General features: G+C 36.2%; 1 protein-coding gene across 1 annotated transcript; it reads left to right on the top strand.

Moving 5' to 3' along the window:
- Positions 1-13,434: 13,434 nt before the first annotated feature.
- LOC148569684 (uncharacterized) lies at positions 13,435-13,818 on the top strand. Its single transcript, XM_088506586.1, has one exon. The coding sequence runs from the start codon at positions 13,435-13,437 to the stop codon at positions 13,816-13,818; it is 384 nt and encodes a 127-aa protein (XP_088362712.1).
- Positions 13,819-20,421: the final 6,603 nt, after the last annotated feature.

Below are 20,421 nucleotides of genomic sequence, written 5' to 3'. Positions count from 1 at the left end.
AAATTAAGTTGCTTTCTGTCGCGCCCCTAAATTAAACTATGCAAAATAATTAAAAATTCTAATTTATTCTACTAATTATTTTCCAATTTTTTAAATAAAAAATATTTGAATTTAATTTATTTATATTTTTTAAAAATAAGATATATTTTTAGCCATACCAACTCCTTAAATATTAATTAAGATAATGAATTAACAGTGATATTACATGATTAAATTATTTTAATAATTAATAAATTTAATTAAATTAGTCCAATAACTTAAAGATTGATAACAAAAAATTTTAATAAAAAAATAAAATAAAAAAGAATAAATTAATTAAATTTAATTACAAAAATAATTTGTTCACTAAACACTATTACTCTTGAACTTAAACTCAATCATTATTCTAAAGTATATTTCATTAGACAAAGACGAGGACACAGCCTCAAATCACGTTCACTGAGAGTCTAATTATGAATGTTAATTTTGAGCAGTCGACACAGGATGCAGATGGACCCTTTCATGGTTGGACTTTTGATGCATTAAATAATGTAACCCTTGTATAATTAAATTTTAACTAATATCCCATATTGGACCTTACATAACTTTATGTCGTTTCATGCATGGTTATCATCATTTCATAAATATGTAACGTGGAAATCAAAAGTGATGTGGAAAGCAAAAGACTTGTAGGTCGATGTTAATCGGCGCCTCTTCAATTTTTAATTTATTAGGGTTCCACCTTTGCTACTATATATTTATTCTGTCATGTTTATTCGTCTCTGATCCATTATATTACCAGATTTTTCATTTTTAAATTATCTATCTCTTTTATTTTTATTGTTTTAGTAGATTAAGTGGTATTATTTTTTTTATTTCAAAAGATATTAATTAAATTTTACCTATTATTCTCTTTATTATTAAATAGAAAAATAGTTTCTTTTTCTTTTAATTGCTTATATTTTCAATAGAATTTAATAATTATATTAATAATTATACACAAATAAAAACAGAAATTATGAGAACGAGGAAATAATTAATTAATAATTAATGATAAGATCTTTCAGTAATGAATAATGATCACCTAAGGGTTTTTAATTTTTTTTTTTATTTAGATAAGTACGTGATGATAACTGACAAGGGTGCATTAGTCCACGACATGACGATGTTGCAAAAGAATGGATCATCGTGTTTAGGGGTGCACATGGGTCGGGTGAAGTCGGATTTGATGTGATCCAGATCCAGTTCGAAATATACACCGGGTCTATTTATTAGACCCAAACCCGATGAAACTAATACACTTTCGGGCCACAATTATACCAGGTGAAAACCGGGCCGTTAACATTACATTACGTTGATACCTTCTTGTAAGCTAGCATGTAAAAATATCAAAATTTCCAAGACTCCAACTATTAGTTAACATGATAAAATTCACTTAGAAAAATATAACAAGAACCAACCCTTCTTCAAAATTAAAGCATAACCACAATCAATACTAATATTGTCTAATAATACCAAATATTTAAATCAATACAAATAACACAATCTTATGTATTAGTCTAAAGTCTTATCCATTTTAAACATAAAACATTAATTTATAGTCTCATAATGACTAATAACACAAAATATTAAGGTTTACAATACTTAAATTCTACATAAGAATAGTCATGATCCATCACTAATAACACAAAATATTAATTGTGTATGATGACCGGGCCACCGGGCCGACTTCGGGTAACCCGAGCCATGGCCCGGACCCGACCCGAAATAATGACCGGGTCTATTTTTGAGACATGTACCCGACCCTAAACCCAATAAAATCACACCAAATTAGTCCTTAAAGTGTTCGGGACCGGACCGGGCCGAGTCTGTGCACCCCTAATCGTGTTTATTGATTAATAAATTATTATTTTAGTTCTTAATTTTGTAGTCAAATTTTAATTTAATCTTTAATGTATTAAATATTCTATCTCAATCTCAAAATATTTTAAACAAATTTAATGGTATTTTACAATTAAATTTGACATAAAAATTAGCATATTCAATAGCTAATATAATGCTTGATTTCAATAGATAAGTAAAATTGATCCACTAATTATCACTAATATAACCAACGTAAGTTGGCATAGATAGATGAGAGTCTGTGTCCCTTAACCATCTTTTCGGGATTCGATACTCATTTGAGGATGACTATAGAGCTTGCTCGTTTGGGAGGGTCGCCCACTTTGTACCTCTCCAGTACCCGAAGAATTAGTCATTGAGATTCAATTAATCTAGTCAAATTTAATAATAAAATAATATTAAATTCGTTTAAAACTTTTTTAAATTAAAATAAAACATTTAAAATTTTAAATATCAAATTAAGATTTAGTCTAAACACTATATATTAAAATGAGGGCTGCTACACATAAATGTCTTTTTGGTATACAAGTTTATATAAGTTGGTCCAAACCCAACAAAAATAATTCTCAATTTAGATTGCGTGTAAACACGCGCTTTCATAACTCGTGAATAGCGCAAACAGTTCTTCTCCCTCAATTAAAACCGCAACGCTCAAAATTTAAGTAAGGATCAAAATTTTTCAAAATCGTCGCGAAAAGTGAAGGAAGTTACAAAGTTGAATTCGAAAAGAATTACGAAAAAATTAAAGAGGAGGAGAAGGAAGAGGAAAAGTTTTGAATTATACAGAACTTATCAGCACACAAACACCGAAAATTCTTAAACAATACACTTAAATATCTTCGTGTTATACCAAAATTTGCTGCAAATACAGAAAAATATTTCCTCTAATGCTGCATTTTTTTTCTTCTTCTTCTTTTTCTTATTTCTTTCTTTCTTTCTTTTAGTTGAATGAATGTAAGTGTATCCTCTTCATTCCAAGTAATTTTGCAGCATTATGTGTTTCTTCTTTCTTTTTGTTTGATTTTTTTTTTTGTTTTTATTCTTATTAAAAGAGTAAAACAAGAAGAAACTTAAGAATGTAAAACAAAAAGGAAAAGATGAATAAGAAAAAAAGAAGAAGAAGATGGTGATGATGATGAAAAAAAAAGAAGAAGCATCGGAAGATGAGGAGGAGGAAGAGGAAGAATTTTGAATTATGCAGAACTTATCAGTGCAAAAACACCGAAAATTCTTAAACAATACACTTAAATATCTTCGTATTACACCGAAATTTGCTGCAAATACAGAAAAATATTTTCTCTAATATTGCATTTTTTTCTTCTTCTTCTTTTCCTTATTTCTTTCTTTCTTTTAGTTGAATGAATGTAAGTTCATCATCTTTCAAGTAATTTTGTAGCATTATATATTTCTTCTTCTTCTTTGTTTGATTTTTTTTTTTGTTTTTATTCTTGTTAAGAGAGTAACACAAGAAGAAACTTGAGAAGATAAAATAAGAAAAAAAAAGATGAATAAGAAAAAAAGAAAATGATGATGATGATGAAAAAGAAGAAGAAGAAACAGCAGAATATGAGGAGGAGGGAGAAGAAGAGTTTTGATTTATGTAGAACTTATCAGCACACATACACAAAAAATTCTTAAACAATACACTTAAATATCTTTGTGTTACACCAAAATTTACTGCAAATACAGAAAAATGTTTTCTTTAATGCAGAACTCTTACATTACATTCAATTCAAACCATAAACAATGAAGAACAATTTTCACAAATAAAAACAACATTATTCACCTACAGAATCATAAACTACTAACGAAAATATTAACTAGAATCGAACCACGCCTCAGCCACTTGATTGGATTCAAAACAATAATCAACTTCGTTCTGATTCAATTGACAATAAGAACTTGAATTATTCATTATCTTCAACAACGAGATAACTGTTCAAAACTGATTTTAGATAAAAAATGTAGAGAACGAACGAAGAGAAACGCAGAGAACGCAAAGATGGAAGAGAACGTAGATCGAAAACGTTGAGAAAATTCGAAAACCGAAACGAAATCATTTCAAAAAAAGCAGTTATATATTCGCGCCTTAATTGAAAAGTTGGTTAGATAGTGGCGTGTAAGATCCGGTTAATTAACGGCTAATTAACCCATAAATGAGAATTTATTCTAGAAAGCCAAAAATGTTATTTTTATGGCTTAATATGATAGAGGAAATTGAGACGAGAATTTCGGTACCAATTTTATGGAAATCGGACCAAGATTGGACCGAACGGGCCAAACCGGTCCAACCGGACCCAAAGTGGGCCCTTGGCCCAACATAACTAAACCAAAACCCTAGTTTTTAGCACTCTCTCTCCTCACACAACACTAATACACGCTGAAAAAGAGAGGCCATGGAGGGAAGAACACTCTCTCAAGTTCTATCTCTCACTTGATCTTCAAACCACCATAACTTTTGATCTAGAGCTCCGATTGCCGCTCCGTTTGCGGCCACGCGTTCACCGCGGAGAGCTCTACAAAACCCATACAATTAATCTTGAGGTAAGCCACGTTTTACTGTTCGAAATTCCAGCCCTTGATTTCGAGTTTCATGAGTAAAAATGTTGAGATTTTGGGTTCTTTGATGTTATAGGATCCAACTCTCTTGAAGGAGAAGGTTAATCTTGTCTCCTTGGACCTTGGGTGTGGTAAGATTCTCAACCCTAGTGTAATTTGTTGTTCTATGAGGTTTGGGCATTGAGATGTTGTGTATGGGTATGATGATTGTGGCTTAGGTTGTGTATATGTGAATATTGGAGCTTGATTGGTGATTTTGAAAAGCTTGGAAGAGGGTTTTGTGTGATAAAATCTGTTCTTGGAGGTGTTGATACCTTGAGAGCTTGTGGACAAGTGGTTTGGAAGTGCTCCGGTTGAGCTTGGGAAATTGGCTAAGGTATGGTTTCGGTTTCCCGTATCTAATATGTAATGTGGTAGGAAATACTTAGGCTAGAGGCCCTAAGATAGGTATTGAATTGATGATGTTGTGGAATGGTTGAGATATATGATGTGATCATATGTGTGATTATGAATATTGATGCCTTGATTGTGTGATATGTGAGAAAATGCATGTTGTGATATATGCTTGATGAATGATTGAGGTTGAATTGATGGGTGGTACCATATTGTTGGTGAGTATGATGATTATGTATAATGATGGTTGATTGGAAATTGATATTGTTAGAAATTGGGATGAGAAGGATGTATGACATAATATTGTGTTTATCCTTTGGCCTTTTGATTGAGAAGTGTTAAAATGGTTGGAGGTAGTTTTGAGAATTTTGGTAAAATGTCAATGCGTGAGTTGAGGATGGCTTGTTGTTGAATTTGGTACACTTTGATTGATTTCAAAGAAAAGGGATGAAATTGGCATGTTTTAATTGATTTTGAAAAGAGTTGAAAGTGGCTTGTTTTGAAAATGGCACTTTGTGGTTTTGAATGAAAATATGGTTTTGGGCATACTTTGATGGGACATAACTTGGACTACGGATCTTTGATTTGTGCCAAATCTGTTTAGAAATGAAATTGAATCCGGGATGTCCATGCCGTTCGAAGAACAGGTGAAAAATGATTTAAAATGAGAGAGTTATGACCGTCGGAAGATTGGGGGTTGAATCTGTGAATTATGCAGCTTTTAACTTAGAAAATTTTTAGCAGAATGACCCCTCGCGCGTAGGCGCACTTGGCGCGTATGCGCCGTTCTTCGAGAAAGCATCATCCACGCGTGCGCGTGGAGTGCGCGTACGCGTGGCCCTGTTTTCATCCCAAAGTTGATTTTTGAGTTTTAAAAGCCAAACTTCATACTTCTAAGCCTCCGATCTCACCACTTATGTCTTAAATCATTATGATATGCCTAGCATGAGAAAAAGGGCTAGTGACTGTGGTAACTTGCGAGTGAAGCAAGGGAAAAAATGAATGATCATTGAGGATCAAAGATGATTATGTGAGATGCGGAGAATGGCGGTGGAAGTGCTTGTTATGCCATGGGCCGAAGGGCCATAATTGTTAATGAATTGGCTGGTTATGGATTTAACCGTGAGCCGGATGGCTAGATTATTGTCGTGTTACGGCGGAGCCATGTTTATGGCCAAGTATAAATGCATATATGGTGTTGATTGAATTGTGTATGTTTGCACTTCCACCATTGGAGATGAGGGTTTCCCTGGGTAGTAGCAATGGCTAGCCACCACGTGCTCCAGGTTGAGACTCGAAGCTCTTTTGACCCTATGTCGTAAGTGTGGCCGGGCACTGTGAAAGGCCCGGATGAGCTCGCCCCCATAAATATTCACCAGAGATGGTGATGGATAAATATTCACCAGTGAGGATGATGGATATGGATCATGATTATGATCAAGTTTATGATGAGTATAACTCGAGTTGGGGATGCACGATAGAGGGACAGTCCAATGGTTAGCTACCAGGACTTGTCGGGTTGGCTCTATAACCGACAGATGATATCATCAGCCACTAGGGACAGGCATGCATCATAAGCATACTACATGAATTGTTTGAGATTGCCTATTTGACTGCATATTACTTGCTAATTGCCTAAATGCCTTATCTGTTCCTATTTGTAAATCTCTTGTCTGATATAACTGTGTTTGCTATATTATACTCCTGCTGGTGGTTGGGAGGTCTGAAGGAATTGGAAAGGAAAGTATTAGTTAGACTGAAGAATCTTTAGTCAGTTGCCACTTACGGTTTAGCTTGTTTATAAGCTTTGATATTATCTGGAGGAAGCTCTAGGATTGCCTTCGGCTTTCCTCTATTATTATGTATTATATATGTGGAAGCTGTTACCGTACTGGGGACCTCTGGTTCTCACCCATGCGGATTTTGTGGTTTTCAGATGCAGGACGCGAGGCTTCTCGTTGAGGCATGCTGGAGACTTCTGGATTAGCGAAGATCCTTTGTTCTCGGGACTCTGTTTTGGGTTATATATCTTGTTTAGATACTTTTATCTCCATTAAATAATACAAACTGTGATGACTCCTTCTAGAGGGGATTTTTGGAGAATGGGTTTTCTGTATTTGTGTCCCTTTGGGTTTTCTTTGGGGTTTCCTTATTTTATCATATGTATATATTGCTATGCTCGGACCGGTTCTCTTCGCAGCCAGATTTTGAGTCTTGATATTCCTGTTTTTGACACTCTTTTGTATACATATGATCTTGCGTTAGCTTATCCTTTGCTCGTTACGTTATCGATCGAAGTGTTGCGCGTTCGAGGTTACGGTTTTTGTTTACCCCCTTTTTCTACAAAGGCTCCTAGTTATAATCAATTATTCATACTACTATACGTACTAAATTTTTGTTTTAGAGGTCGTAATACCTTGCCATCTCTGAATTATGACTTAAGCATAAGACTTTGTATGGTAGGGTGTTACATGGCGCGTGAGGTAAATTAAGTTAAAGAAACTTGTATCAACTTGTATAGAATAATGACTTATATATAGAGAAGAGAAAGTTTAGGGGGCAGCACTTTTGTTGAAATCTGGCCAGCACTTAACCATCAAAGAAAAAATGATTAATCCTACACCATTAGATCTCATCTCACACCATTAAAAATATTGATAATAGCTAATTGATAGTTAAATATCACAAATTCTGCTGGCCTCTAACACTCCTCTATAGAGAATATTTGTATCAAAATAATACTTTAATTCTTACCTTATATCTATTATTAGTAAGAGAAATAATTTATCAACGAAGTCCATTATATACACCAATTATATGTAAGCTTTCTATTATTTGATATAAATGAAATTAATTTGGGTTTATCTAATAATAACAAAAAAAGCACATATCGAGTCAATTAGAAAATAAAATAGATATAAATAGGATTATAGAACATCTATATTATTTAATTCAATAGTGAGAACCATGTCATGCACAATGAACCCAAAAAAAAAAAAGAAAAAAGATGTGGATGTAAAAAGCATTTTCACCATGCTTTAACTTTTATCAAGGTAAGTTGCCTTGCTATAGCTAATGCAATAGATTCGATATAGGGTAAATGATAATGTTTGCTCTAGTTGTTAAAATAAAAATAAAAAATTGTTATCTCAAAATTATTTTTTAAATAAAAAACCAATAATATATTATGAGTTTAACTTTAATATAATAAAATATTTTACATAATCATCTAATTACATCTATTTTTTTAATAATCATATATGCTGATCCGGCCGTTACAAATCCAATATCATAAATCGGCATTATCATTCATAACTCGGCATTATTCACATTATTATTCAGAAAGCTGACGTTATAGTTCGGCATTATAGTTATTAATCGGCAATCAACGTCATTAATCGGCCACTTACGTTACAACTCAGCTTAACGGACTGCTTTTCAAATGTGAAACGTCCAACCTAACATCTCACCCTTATTATTGCTCTTTAATACAGGAAATAAAGCAGAAGCATAACCGACTTGCACATAGTCACCCATAAAAGGTATGATCTTCCATCCTAAAAGGACACATTGAATTCTCAATACTGACTTAAGCTTTTGCAGGTACACTCCCCCTCTGTTTCTCGCTTAAAGCTCTACGCGATTGGACATCCTCTTGGAATAAAGCTCGGATTACCACAAAGCTTAAAGGTTGGCACCGAAGATAACAACTCGGCGTCGATTCCCAGAGACCGAGCTCTCCCTCCAGGTATCCATACAAGAACAATTGGCTCCCACCGTGGGGCCGAGAATATAATCCCTTCCATATATCGTCGGCCTCGAGGTTCTCGCTTGAAGTCATGGCTGAACAACTTCTGCCCACATCATCCGAGCTCCTTCAGATGGTGACCGAGTTGCGGCAAGCCAACCAGCGCATGGCCGAAGAGAACCAAAGAATGGCAAATCAAATTGCCAACTTGAATAACACCCGGATCGAAAACAACAACGATCAGCAAGAACCGACAGGAGAAACCGAGCATCAGTCAGGACCAACACACGTCTCTGAAATCGCTCGGCACGAAGAAGAGCAACCCAAGCATAATGAGGAAGCTCGGTCAGACGGCGAGGACGATAATCAGGAAAGCTCCCCTGGGCCATTCACGGCCGAGGTGATGAATTTCGTGTTACCCAGGAGGTTCACTCTGCCGACCACCCTAACTCCCTATGATGGGTTGGGTGATCCGAAGAAATACATCAAAAAATCCACCTCCATAATGATAGTAAACGGTGCATCTGATAAAGTTTTATGTCGTTACTTTCCATCTTACTTAGACGGTCCTGCACTTGATTGGTTTTGTTCTTTGCCTGCAGGTTCTATTTCTCGCTTTCGAGACCTATCAAAGCCCTTTGAGGAGCACTTTGCTGGATCAGCCATTTACCTACACGACTCCGATTACCTGAATACAATCAGGCAATGCCAGCAAGAAAGCCTCAGGGATTACATGACACGCTTCACAAAGATAGCCATGAGTATACCCGACCTCCACCCCGAGGTGGAACTACACGCCATAAAAAGCGGACTGCGACCAGAAAAATTCCAGAAAACTATTATTGTAGCCAAACCTAAGACTATGGCCGAGTTCCGTGAAAAGGCTAAAGGACAGATCAACATCGAGGAACTCCGACAAGCTCCGAAAACAGAAAAGCCTCACTACAGAGACGACGACAAAATGCGAGACAACAAGAAGAATTTCAAACCAACTCCACGATATGAGTCCTACACTAAATTCAACACCAAGCGCGACGACATCATCAATGAGATCTTGAATTCAAAATTAATCGAGCCACCAAGAAAAGCCGGCAGTTACCCAGATTCAAAAGGCGCGGACCGATCAAAATACTGCTCTTTCCACCAGAAGCACGGGCACACTACCGACGACTGTGTTATCGCCAAAGACCTACTGGAGCGACTAGCTCGGCAATGTCACCTGGACAAATACATCGGCGGCCAGATGCAGCGGCGAGCACCCTCTTCTGGAGACAAAGCTTGGCCACACAGCATGGCCGAGATAAAGACTGACCGAACAACAACCATCCCGAACAACCAACACGTATAATTAACTGTATTTCCGGAGGTTTTGCAGGTGGAGGAGCCACAAGCTCGACAAGAAATAGATCTTACCGAGCTATGCTTTCCATCAACGCCGATCAAACTCAACAGTAGACACTACCACACTCCCCGCATATAACATTCCAGACAGCCGATCATAACAACAGTATAGCAAATCTCGATGACCTGGTCGTAATCTCCCCGCAACTCGGAGATCTCCTAGTAAAAAAGGTGTTGCTGGACCCTGGGAGCAGTGCCGATATCCTATTTTACTCCACATTCTAGAAGATGAAATTGAGCAGCAACATCCTCCAACCTTCTACTGGAGACCTGGTAGGTTTCTCAGGCGAGCGATTCCTGGTTATGGGCTTTGTGTGGTTACATACCACACTTGGTGAATTTCCCTCGTCAAAAACTTCAGACATTCAATACTTAGTTGTTGATTGCTTCAGTCCTTACAATTTAATACTTGTCCGATCTTTCTTAAATAGGTTCGGCGCTATAGTATCTACAATTCATCTCTGTGTTAAGTTCCCTTTGCAGGATAACACAATTGCAACCATTCAAAGTGATGCCCGAGAAGCCAGGGAATGCTACAACAACAGTCTCAAAAGACCTAACTCAAACACAAAAGCCCATGTTCACAACATCGGCAGTCTGGATGACCGATCAGCTCTAGCCGATCTTGATCCCAGAGCAAGAACCCTCGAAAGACCAATCCCAACAGAAGATCTGCATAAAATCTATTTCATAGAAAGCACGGACAAATTCACATACGTCGGCTCAACATTATCCTCAGAAGAGAAATCGTTCTTCCGAGCATTCTTACAGCGAAATGCCAACCTGTTTGCTTGGACCTCAGCTGATATGCCAGGCATCAATCCATCCATTATATCCCACAAGTTGGCATTAGATCTATCTGTCCGACCAGTATCACAGATAAAGAGAAACATCGGCCATGACCGAAAATAGGCTTCCCTGGAAGAAACCAAGAAGCTCCTCAACGCGGGCTTCATCCAAGAAATTCGATTCACAACATGGCTGGCAAATGTCGTCATGGTGAAAAAACATAATGGTACATGGCGCATGTGTGTTGATTTCACCGATCTCAACAAAGCATGCCCCAAAGATTCTTATCCTTTGCCCTCTATTGATTGCTTAGTCGATAATGCCTCTGGTTATGAAAAACTCAGCTTTATGGATGTATATTATGGCTATAACCAGATCCAAATGCATCCACCGATCAAAATAAAACAGTCTTTATTACTGAATATGGAAACTATTGTTATAAAGTCATGCCATTTGGCCTTAAGAATGCAGGTGCAACATATCAACGTCTAATGGACAAAGTCTTCGCCAAACAGATCGGCAGGAACATTGAGGTCTACGTTGACGATATGGTTGCCAAGACAAAGATCAGCAACAATCACCTTGATGACCTCGCAGAAATCTTCGCTCAACTAAGAAAATACAACATGCGGTTAAATCCCGAGAAGTGCGCATTCGGCGTCCAAAGCGGCAAATTCCTCGGCTTCATGCTCACAAGCTGAGGTATCGAGGCAAATCCAGAAAAATACCGAGCTATTTTAGACATGACAAGCCTACAAAGCATCAAAGAAGTCCAGCAATTAACAAGGAGACTTGCTGCACTCTCTAGATTTTTACCCTGCCTAGCTTCTAAATCTTTATGTTTTTTCCAAACTTTAAAAAAGAAAAAAGCTTTCCAATGGACTGATGAATGTGAACAAGCATTCACAACTATCAAAGAAACTCTTTCAAAACCACCAATTTTAGAAACCCTCTTCCAAGGGGAACCATTATACTTATATTTATCTATCACTAACTGGGCTATAAGCTCTGTTCTTGTTGCAGAAAGGAAAAAGAAATAATACCCGATCTATTTTACCAGCAAAACATTACAGAATGCCGAGCTTCGATATCCGAGCATTGAGAAGCTGGCCCTAGCCCTGGTCTTCTCAGCCAGAAGACTCCGACCATATTTTCAGAGCCATGAAATCCATGTTCGGATAGATCATCCTTTGCGACAAGCCCTTCAGAAACCTGAGCTGGCTGGCCGACTAGTAAAATGGTCGGTGGAGCTATCAGAATTTGATATCAAGTACGAAGGCCGAGCATCCATCAAATCCCAGTTCTTGGTCGACTTTATCGCCGAATTCTCAGTACCAAGTACAACTGAAGACTACATCGAATGGTCTTTATACATCGATGGGTCCTCGAATCCACAAGGGTGTGGAGCAGGTACCATTCTTGATGATAGCCACGTCAACGTCACGAACATTCCCTCAATTTTTCATTTAAAGCAAGCAACAATCAAAGTGAGTATGAAGCGCTAATTGCTGGCCTTAGACTCGCTGCCGACCTAAACATCACCGAACTTAAGGTATATTGCGACTCCTTACTTATCGTCCAGCAGGTAAACAACTTATACCAAGTAAATGACCCTTTGCTTTCTAAATACCTGGATATCGTACAAAATTTACTTTCAAAATTTTTTAAATACGAAATACAGCACATACCAAGGGAGAATAATGGGCGAGCTGACATTCTGTCTAAACTCGCCAACACTCAACCAAATGGGTCATCACTTTATCAGTCAACACTGCTCAAGCCAAGCATTGAACTAACACAAATATTAAGTGTAACACAGGAAGCAGATTGGAGATCTCTATCTCCGGACAGGGATCTTGCCAGGCGATGTCGAAAATGCTCGACACTTCCGCCGACAAGCCTCCTTTTTTACAATTTATAATAATTGCCTATATAGACGAGGATTCTCTCGTCCATTACTTAAATGTCTTTGCAGAACAGAAGCCGAGCTTGCACTTGCTGAGGCGCATGAAGGGATCTGTGGTACACACCTCGGACCTCGAAGTCTGTCTTCAAAAATTCTCAGAGCTGGATTATACTGGCCGACAATACGTCAGGATTGCCAAGCAAAAGTTAAAAGCTGTAACAACTGCCAGAAATACAGTCCGATCACACATCTCACGGCCAAACTCCTACACAGTTCCGAGGTAAGTTGGTCGTTCAACCAATGGGGCATAGATATCATCGGCCCTTTCCCCACAGCAGCAGGACAGGTAAAATTCCTGGTTGTAGCAATTGATTATTTTTCCAAATGGATAGAGGCACAGCCCCTAGCCAATATCACATCACAACAAATGCTTTCTTTTATCTGGAAATATATTATTTGTCGATTCGGCATTCCTCGGCACATTATCACAAATAATGGTCGCCAGTTTGCCGATAAAAAATTCACATCCTTCTTGCAGGACTTGAAAATAAAACACTTTTCATCAGTAGAGCATCCATAAACAAACGGGCTAGCAGAAGCTGCAAATAAGGTAATACTACATGCTCTAAGAAAGAAACTGGATGATGCAAAAGGCCTCTGGGCCGAGCTTATCCCAGAGATCATATGGGGATACAACACCACAATTCACTCAACCACAAAGGAGACACCCTTCTAGTTAGTCTACGGTTCAGACGCAATGATACCAGTGGAGATCTCCCAATTCTCATTGCGCACCGAAATGGCCGACCATACTACAAAAGACATAGCTCGGCAATCCGAACTCGACCTCGTAGAAGTCAGATCGTCGACAGCAATCAAACATCTGGCCATGCAACAGCACATAGCTCGAAGGTATAACAAAAGACTTCACCCAAGGTCTTTCCAAGTAAATGACCTTGTGCTCAGGAAAACAGAACAAGCTAGACGACCATCAACACATGGCAAACTAGCAGCCAATTGGGAAGGCCCTTACCGAGTCATAGAAGTCATCGGCAATGGAGCTTACCGACTACAAACCTTAGATGGTAAAGATCTGCCTAATACTTGGAATGTATCTTCTTTAAAGCTATATTATAGTTAAAACCAGGGATATACAAATACTATTTTTCCTACTACCAAGATTTTTCCCAAAAAGGGGTTTTTGCTTGGAGAGGTTTTAACGAGGCTAGCCTACCCGGGCCTTTGACATCAAAGGTTTCACAATAAATAAATTTATTATCCAGTCAATAATCTTTGCATTTCATACTTTTCATTTATTTGATATTTATACCACCGATCTATACTCCGAACCGACTATTCGGTAACAATCAGTCCAAACAGCCGAACTATAATCTAACTCCGACCATTCGGATACTATCAATCAAACGAATTACCGATCTATATTCTGAATCCAATCATTCAGATTCTATCCTTCAAACAACTAACCGATCTAACTCGGAATCCAATCAATCAGACTCTATTAGTCAAACAAACCGAACTTACTCCGAAACCAATCATTTGGAACCTTTCAGTCAAACTAAATATCCGATCTTAATCGGAAGCCAATCATTCAGAATTTATCAATCAAATAACCGATCTAACTCGGAATCCGATTATTCAGAGTTCATCAATCAATCCATCAAATAACTAATCTTAGTCAGAATCCAAACACTATGATACTATTATTTCAATTAGATAGCCAATTACAATCCAAACCCAACCGTTCGGCAAATATCAGTCAAAACAAATATTAGCTCTTAATAACAGATCGCCGAGCAAATACTCAGAAACCGACTTTATCAAAAATTGCTGCCGACCATTAAACAGAATCCAGTTACACAAAATATCATCAATGCCTATTAATCGGCATCTCAATAAACTCGGCCTACTTGGCCTTCCAATAATACTTTTCCATCAAAATAGCATTATACCATTAACACAATTTCACCTAACAACAAATTGGTTATAAGCTACAATCACAACTGAGCAAATTTCAACCATGATAAACATATATATATATATATATATATATATATATATATATATATATATATTTTTTTTTTTTTTTGTAAAATTAAAAAGTGCAAAAACAGCACATAGCCAAAAGCCAAATAAACTGTTTCCATAAAACAGTAGCAATATAAAGTTAAAAACATAAACAGTCATAAGCTCATTACAGGAGCAAAACAATCCAACATACACGTTTAAACATACAAACCAAAAATCCTACTCAACATTTTCATCCCCTTGCTCAGCAACACCATCATCTTCGACCAAAACGCCATCCTGCACTATCTTGTCTGGATTCATCAGTGAGAAATCCACCTCGGGAGCTAGGAATCTTGCCTGAAGGGACGCCCTCTCAAATCCCTCAAGGAAGGAATCAAGAATTTATCCTTGCTTATTCTTCTCAACCTCCTTCAATTGAGTGGTCACCTCAATCATACGGGCACTCAGAGCAGATAAGTCAGCTTCTTTCCTTTTTAAATCTTCAACATCCTTGGCATAGCTATCCTTCACCTCTTTCAGATATTTTTCAACCTCAGCTAACTTCACATCTAGCTCTGAAATCTAAGCAGTCTTTATAGCCAACTCCTCCCTCAAGCTCGGATCCTCCTTTTTCTCAACAAACTTCCGATGTATTTTTTCACGGCTACGCCCCAAACTCGCCAGCCGCAATCCCACCACCTAAAACTTATACATTATCACATTAGTATCCCGCAAAACAGAAAAATTTAAAACCTTTACTCCAAAATAAATTTACCTGCATATACTGATCAATAGTAACATCACCAACCTCGTTGGCCAGAGTTGTATCTGCCGACGATTGACAACACTCATCAGCAATAACCATGTATGGGCAATCCCTTCCCCATAAGGACGAAGAATCAGTCTGATCAGCAATCCCATGCAACCTCTTTTGATTATAAAAAAACTTATGAACCTCCTCAATCAGCACCTCGTCTTTTTTATCATCAGAAACGTCGGACAAATCCACCACGTCACCCTTTCTCTTCTTAGCAATAACCTTCCTCATCCTCAGCTTTGGTTGATCAACCTCGCCAGTACCGACCTTTTCTGCCTTCGACGTAGACCCTTCCTTATCAAAACCCTTGCTCTTCACCCGAGCTCTCAGACTCGCAGCAGACACACCTGGGTACTTACCCCATGGAAAGCAAAACAAACAAACATTTCAAAAACCTCAGACATGATACAACAAACAAAATTCCAATTCTTACCCAAATAAGCAATAACGGCATCCCTATTCTCCTCCCACTGCAACAGGTCATAAACTGAAATCAACTCCTTCCGATCAACAACCTCAGTCAAATACTCAATAATGAACTCATCCCTTGGAGATATAATTTCAGGCCCCAGAATATTCTACGGCTCCGAACACCACCAAATAGGGAACTTGTCCCCTAAATGTTCGTCCAAATAAAACGGAAAGTCGCCCTCAAAGTTCCTCACCTTAATATACATTTCCTTGAAATTCTTAAAGGAAGATTTGTATAGATTAAATACACCAAACCTCGGCGAACTATTCAGATTCACCCAGCCACCTTTTCACACGCCTTTCGCCTGAAACAAGGAGAAAAATAGCTCCACAGATGGGATTTCTTCCAAAAATTCCATAAGAACCTCAAACGCACATAGAAATGCCCACCCGTTGGGATGCAGTTGCGAAGGAGCGCAGTTCAACTGTCTCAACACTTGACACTCAAAGTCACTAAACGGAAGCCTCACCCTCAGCTCCTCCAACACACAGCTATACATAAAGAAATATTCAAAACCACCCCCTCTGTGGTAAACTCGATCATCCTTTGAACATGGCAATAACTCCAACCGAACTCCAGACCCAGGCCTCACCACTCTAGCCTTGTCTATGCCACTCACAGCATCGACATCCAGAAACAACGACACACGACCCTTCACATCGTTGTTTACCCACTCATCAGACCAATCTATCTCCCTTTCAGTCTCCCTCTCATACCCCATTCGAATTCAAAAATGAAGAAGATGGACAAACAGATAACTAGCCAAGAAATTAAAATTCAGAATACAGAGAGAAAGGATTTACATAGACCTCTTTTACTCATTTTACTATCCTCTGAAACCTTCAAACCCAACTTTAACTCAAACTGCTAAACTGATTCACAAAACCCAACCCTTGGTTTTCCAAGGCACTCAACCCAGAGTTACATAACCCTTTCAACTCCACTACATCCACTACTAATCACATCAAACTGCCCCTACAGACATTGGAAATGACAAAACACTTATTGCCATCATTATGTTACTCTCTCTCCTCATTAAAAACTGTCACTTCTACATCATTTTATCTTTTAAATATTTTAATTAAGCATCTTGAACTGGGGGCTCCAAGCCTAACTCACTTGCTGAGGTTAAACACCTACTCAAATGGCCAATTTATGCTTCATTAAAAGCTCAACCTGCTTCATTAAAACATTTTCCCAGGCTAAGCTAGGGGGCTGTGATCCGGCCGTTACAAATCCAACATCATAAATCGGCATTATCATTCATAACTCGGCATTATTCACGTTATTATTCAGAAAGCTGGCGTTATAGTTTGGCATTACAGTTATTAACCGGCAATCAACGTCATTAATCGGCCACTTACGTTACAACTCAACTTAACGGACTGCTTTCTAAATGTGAAACGTCCAACCTAACATCTCACCCTTATTATTGCTCTTTAATACAGGCAATAAAGCAGAAGCATAACCGACTTGCACATAGCCACCCATAAAAGGTATGATCTTCCATCCTAAAAGGACACATTGAATTCTCAATACTGACTTAAGTTTTGGAGTGCCTTTGCAGGTACACTCTCCCCCTGTTTCTTGCTTAAAGCTCTACATGATTGGACATCCTCTTAGAATAAAGCTCGGATTACCACAAAGCTCAAAGGTCGGCACCGAAGATAACAACTCGGCGTCGATTCCCAGAGACCGAGCTCTCCCTCCAGGTATCCATACAAGAACATATGCAATTATAAAATAATTATTTATGATTACATATTATTACATAATTAAATGTAAGAATTTAATTAGTTATACTAATAATACATTAAAATTAAATGCTATATTTATTTTCAAAATTCTTTAAAGCATCTCCAATGCTAGTTCTAATTTCAGTTTTATTTTGTGTTTTATGAGAACATTTGTAGGATCATATATCATAAATGATAATTTAAAATAAAAATGTGATTTGCTCCTCCAATGCTTAATCTTAGTTCATTTAAAAATTTATATTATTTTTAATTATTTTATCAACATAATTATACGAGTGACAAAATTTTATTGGTTCTCTATCAAGGTGATACCGATTTCATTTCGTAAATCAACTGCAATACAGATTTCAATTCTAAATCAATTTACTTCTTGAAAAAGTATCAAGTGTTTTTTAAATCAAGTTTTCAACAAAGTCATCACGCACTTCTTCTTCTTCTTCGCATTTCTTTCTTCAACATCGTTATCATTGCCTTTGCCGCTACCGTCGCTTCCACTGGCTTGTCTTTTAATTTCTTCTCTTCCTTTTTCTTCTCTCTCCATCCTCTTTTATATCCTCGTCGTATTGATCTTCTTCTCCTAGGATGCGTTTGTTTACAGAAATAAGACATTGAGATAAGGACATAGAGACATAAAATTGTGTTTGATAGATGAGACATGGACAGAGACATTATGTCCAAAGACACTGAATTAGTGTATTTTGTGTCTATCTTGACAGGAAGGACATAGAGACACTAACAAGGGACACAACTTATTTTTCATTTATTCTTTCATTATTTTTGCTAATTTTTCATAATTATATTTTTCTTCTCAAACTTTTTAAATGAAAAAAATTAGAATAAATTGGATTTTCATAATTTGTTATCATTTATCACCAAACAGAATATAAGAACAGAAAATTTTATATCTCTATCATTTGTGTCTTGTTCTCAGTGTCTTGTCTTATCTCGCAGCCCTATATATGTTTAGAAAACTAGAGCACAAAAATTTCGACGCACAACACAAAATTTTGGTGCCCAATACAAATTTTTTTAAAAAATTACATGTCTAAAATATTGACACCCAACTAAAAAAATATGCACAACATATAAATTATAAGAATTACATACCCAGAAAATTGACTCAACTAAAAAAATATGTTTGTAGTAAAAATTTATGTGTTATGTGTAAATATTTATGTGATATGTACAAAAAATTTTATAATATATTAAAAAGTTTGTATTATGTGTAAAATTTTTTGTGTTATATCAACAAATTTTATGTGCTTTCTAATAAAAGTTTATGTGTTGTACAAGTTCAAAAAAGAATGACATATATGTACGCATTTTTTATTTGGATTTATGCTAATTTAATTGGATTAGTTTACAAAAATACTTGTACATATGTACGCATTTTTAATTGAATTTATGCTAATTTAATTGGATTAGTTTACAAAAATACTTGTACATATAACATTATGGATAAAATAATAGGGTTATTAGAGTAAGGTAAGTAGGTTGTTTAATTGTTTAAATATAGAGTTAGTGTTGATCATCATATATATTTTGAAATAATTAAATCATTTATAAATTAAAGTTTATTATTACTATTAGTTGGTCTCTATGATACACAGATGATAACATGAATACGGAGCACGACACGTCATAGATATAGAAACATATAAATTTTAAATTGTTATAAGGCATGAAAGCACAATATATATATAAAATATAAAATATTTTTTAGATAAATTATAATCATATTTAGATATTTTATTGATACTAAAATATAAATTAATTTTTTAATTATTTTCAATATTTTTTAATTATATAAAATAATTTTGTTTTAATAAATGATAATATATATTATTTCTAAATTCATTTTTATATTCATGTTAAGAATAAGGTTGGACACACTGACACGTGATGGTATTTAGGTGTGTCCAAGTGTATCCCAGAAATAATTTTTTATTTTTTATTTAGACAGAGTTGGACGCAAAAGACATGCATATTGTATAAGTGTTGGTTAGTGTCATGTCCAAAATTTGTTCGACACGCGAATACAACAACTCATCAAAATGTCTATACTTCATAGGCTAACTCTTACAACATGGCATGGACGTGCTAACTCATCACGCCGTCAGTGACTCACTGAGCCAAAACAAAATTTAGTACATTCATAATTTACGATCATACTAGATATACATTAAAATTAACTATTAAAATTAGTCATTAGTGTAAAAATACACGTTGGATTATAAAATATACATTAAAAACGAGTTAAATAATACATACATATAAATACATGGTGATTGATTTTATTGTACAGATAATACTTTTGCTTAATTTAATATACAGTAATATTAGATATACACTAAAATCAGTATAAAATATATATTGAAATACAAAATATACACTAAAAATAAATTAAAATATACATATATTTATACATAAATATATGATAACTGATTTTAGTATAAAAATAACATTCTTGTTTAACCATACCTGAATACAAAAGTGATAATGTTCTAGGTTATATCACTTCTGTTAGCACTTAAATAAGCAAGCATGCTATCTTAGACAACACTCAATCCATTAGTAGCTCTTCAGAGGAAGATATCAAAAGATTGTTCATCAGCATGTGATTAAGGTTCACAAACTCCGTTTTCGGTTGTATCTAATTTAAAGTTTCAG

Source organism: Arachis ipaensis, chromosome B3, assembly GCF_059453495.1.
Source record: "Arachis ipaensis isolate K30076 ecotype BB chromosome B3, ASM5945349v1, whole genome shotgun sequence".
Lineage (NCBI taxonomy): Eukaryota > Viridiplantae > Streptophyta > Magnoliopsida > Fabales > Fabaceae > Arachis > Arachis ipaensis.
Note: the sequence above shows the minus strand (reverse complement) of the source record. Positions and strands in the feature narration are given on the sequence as shown.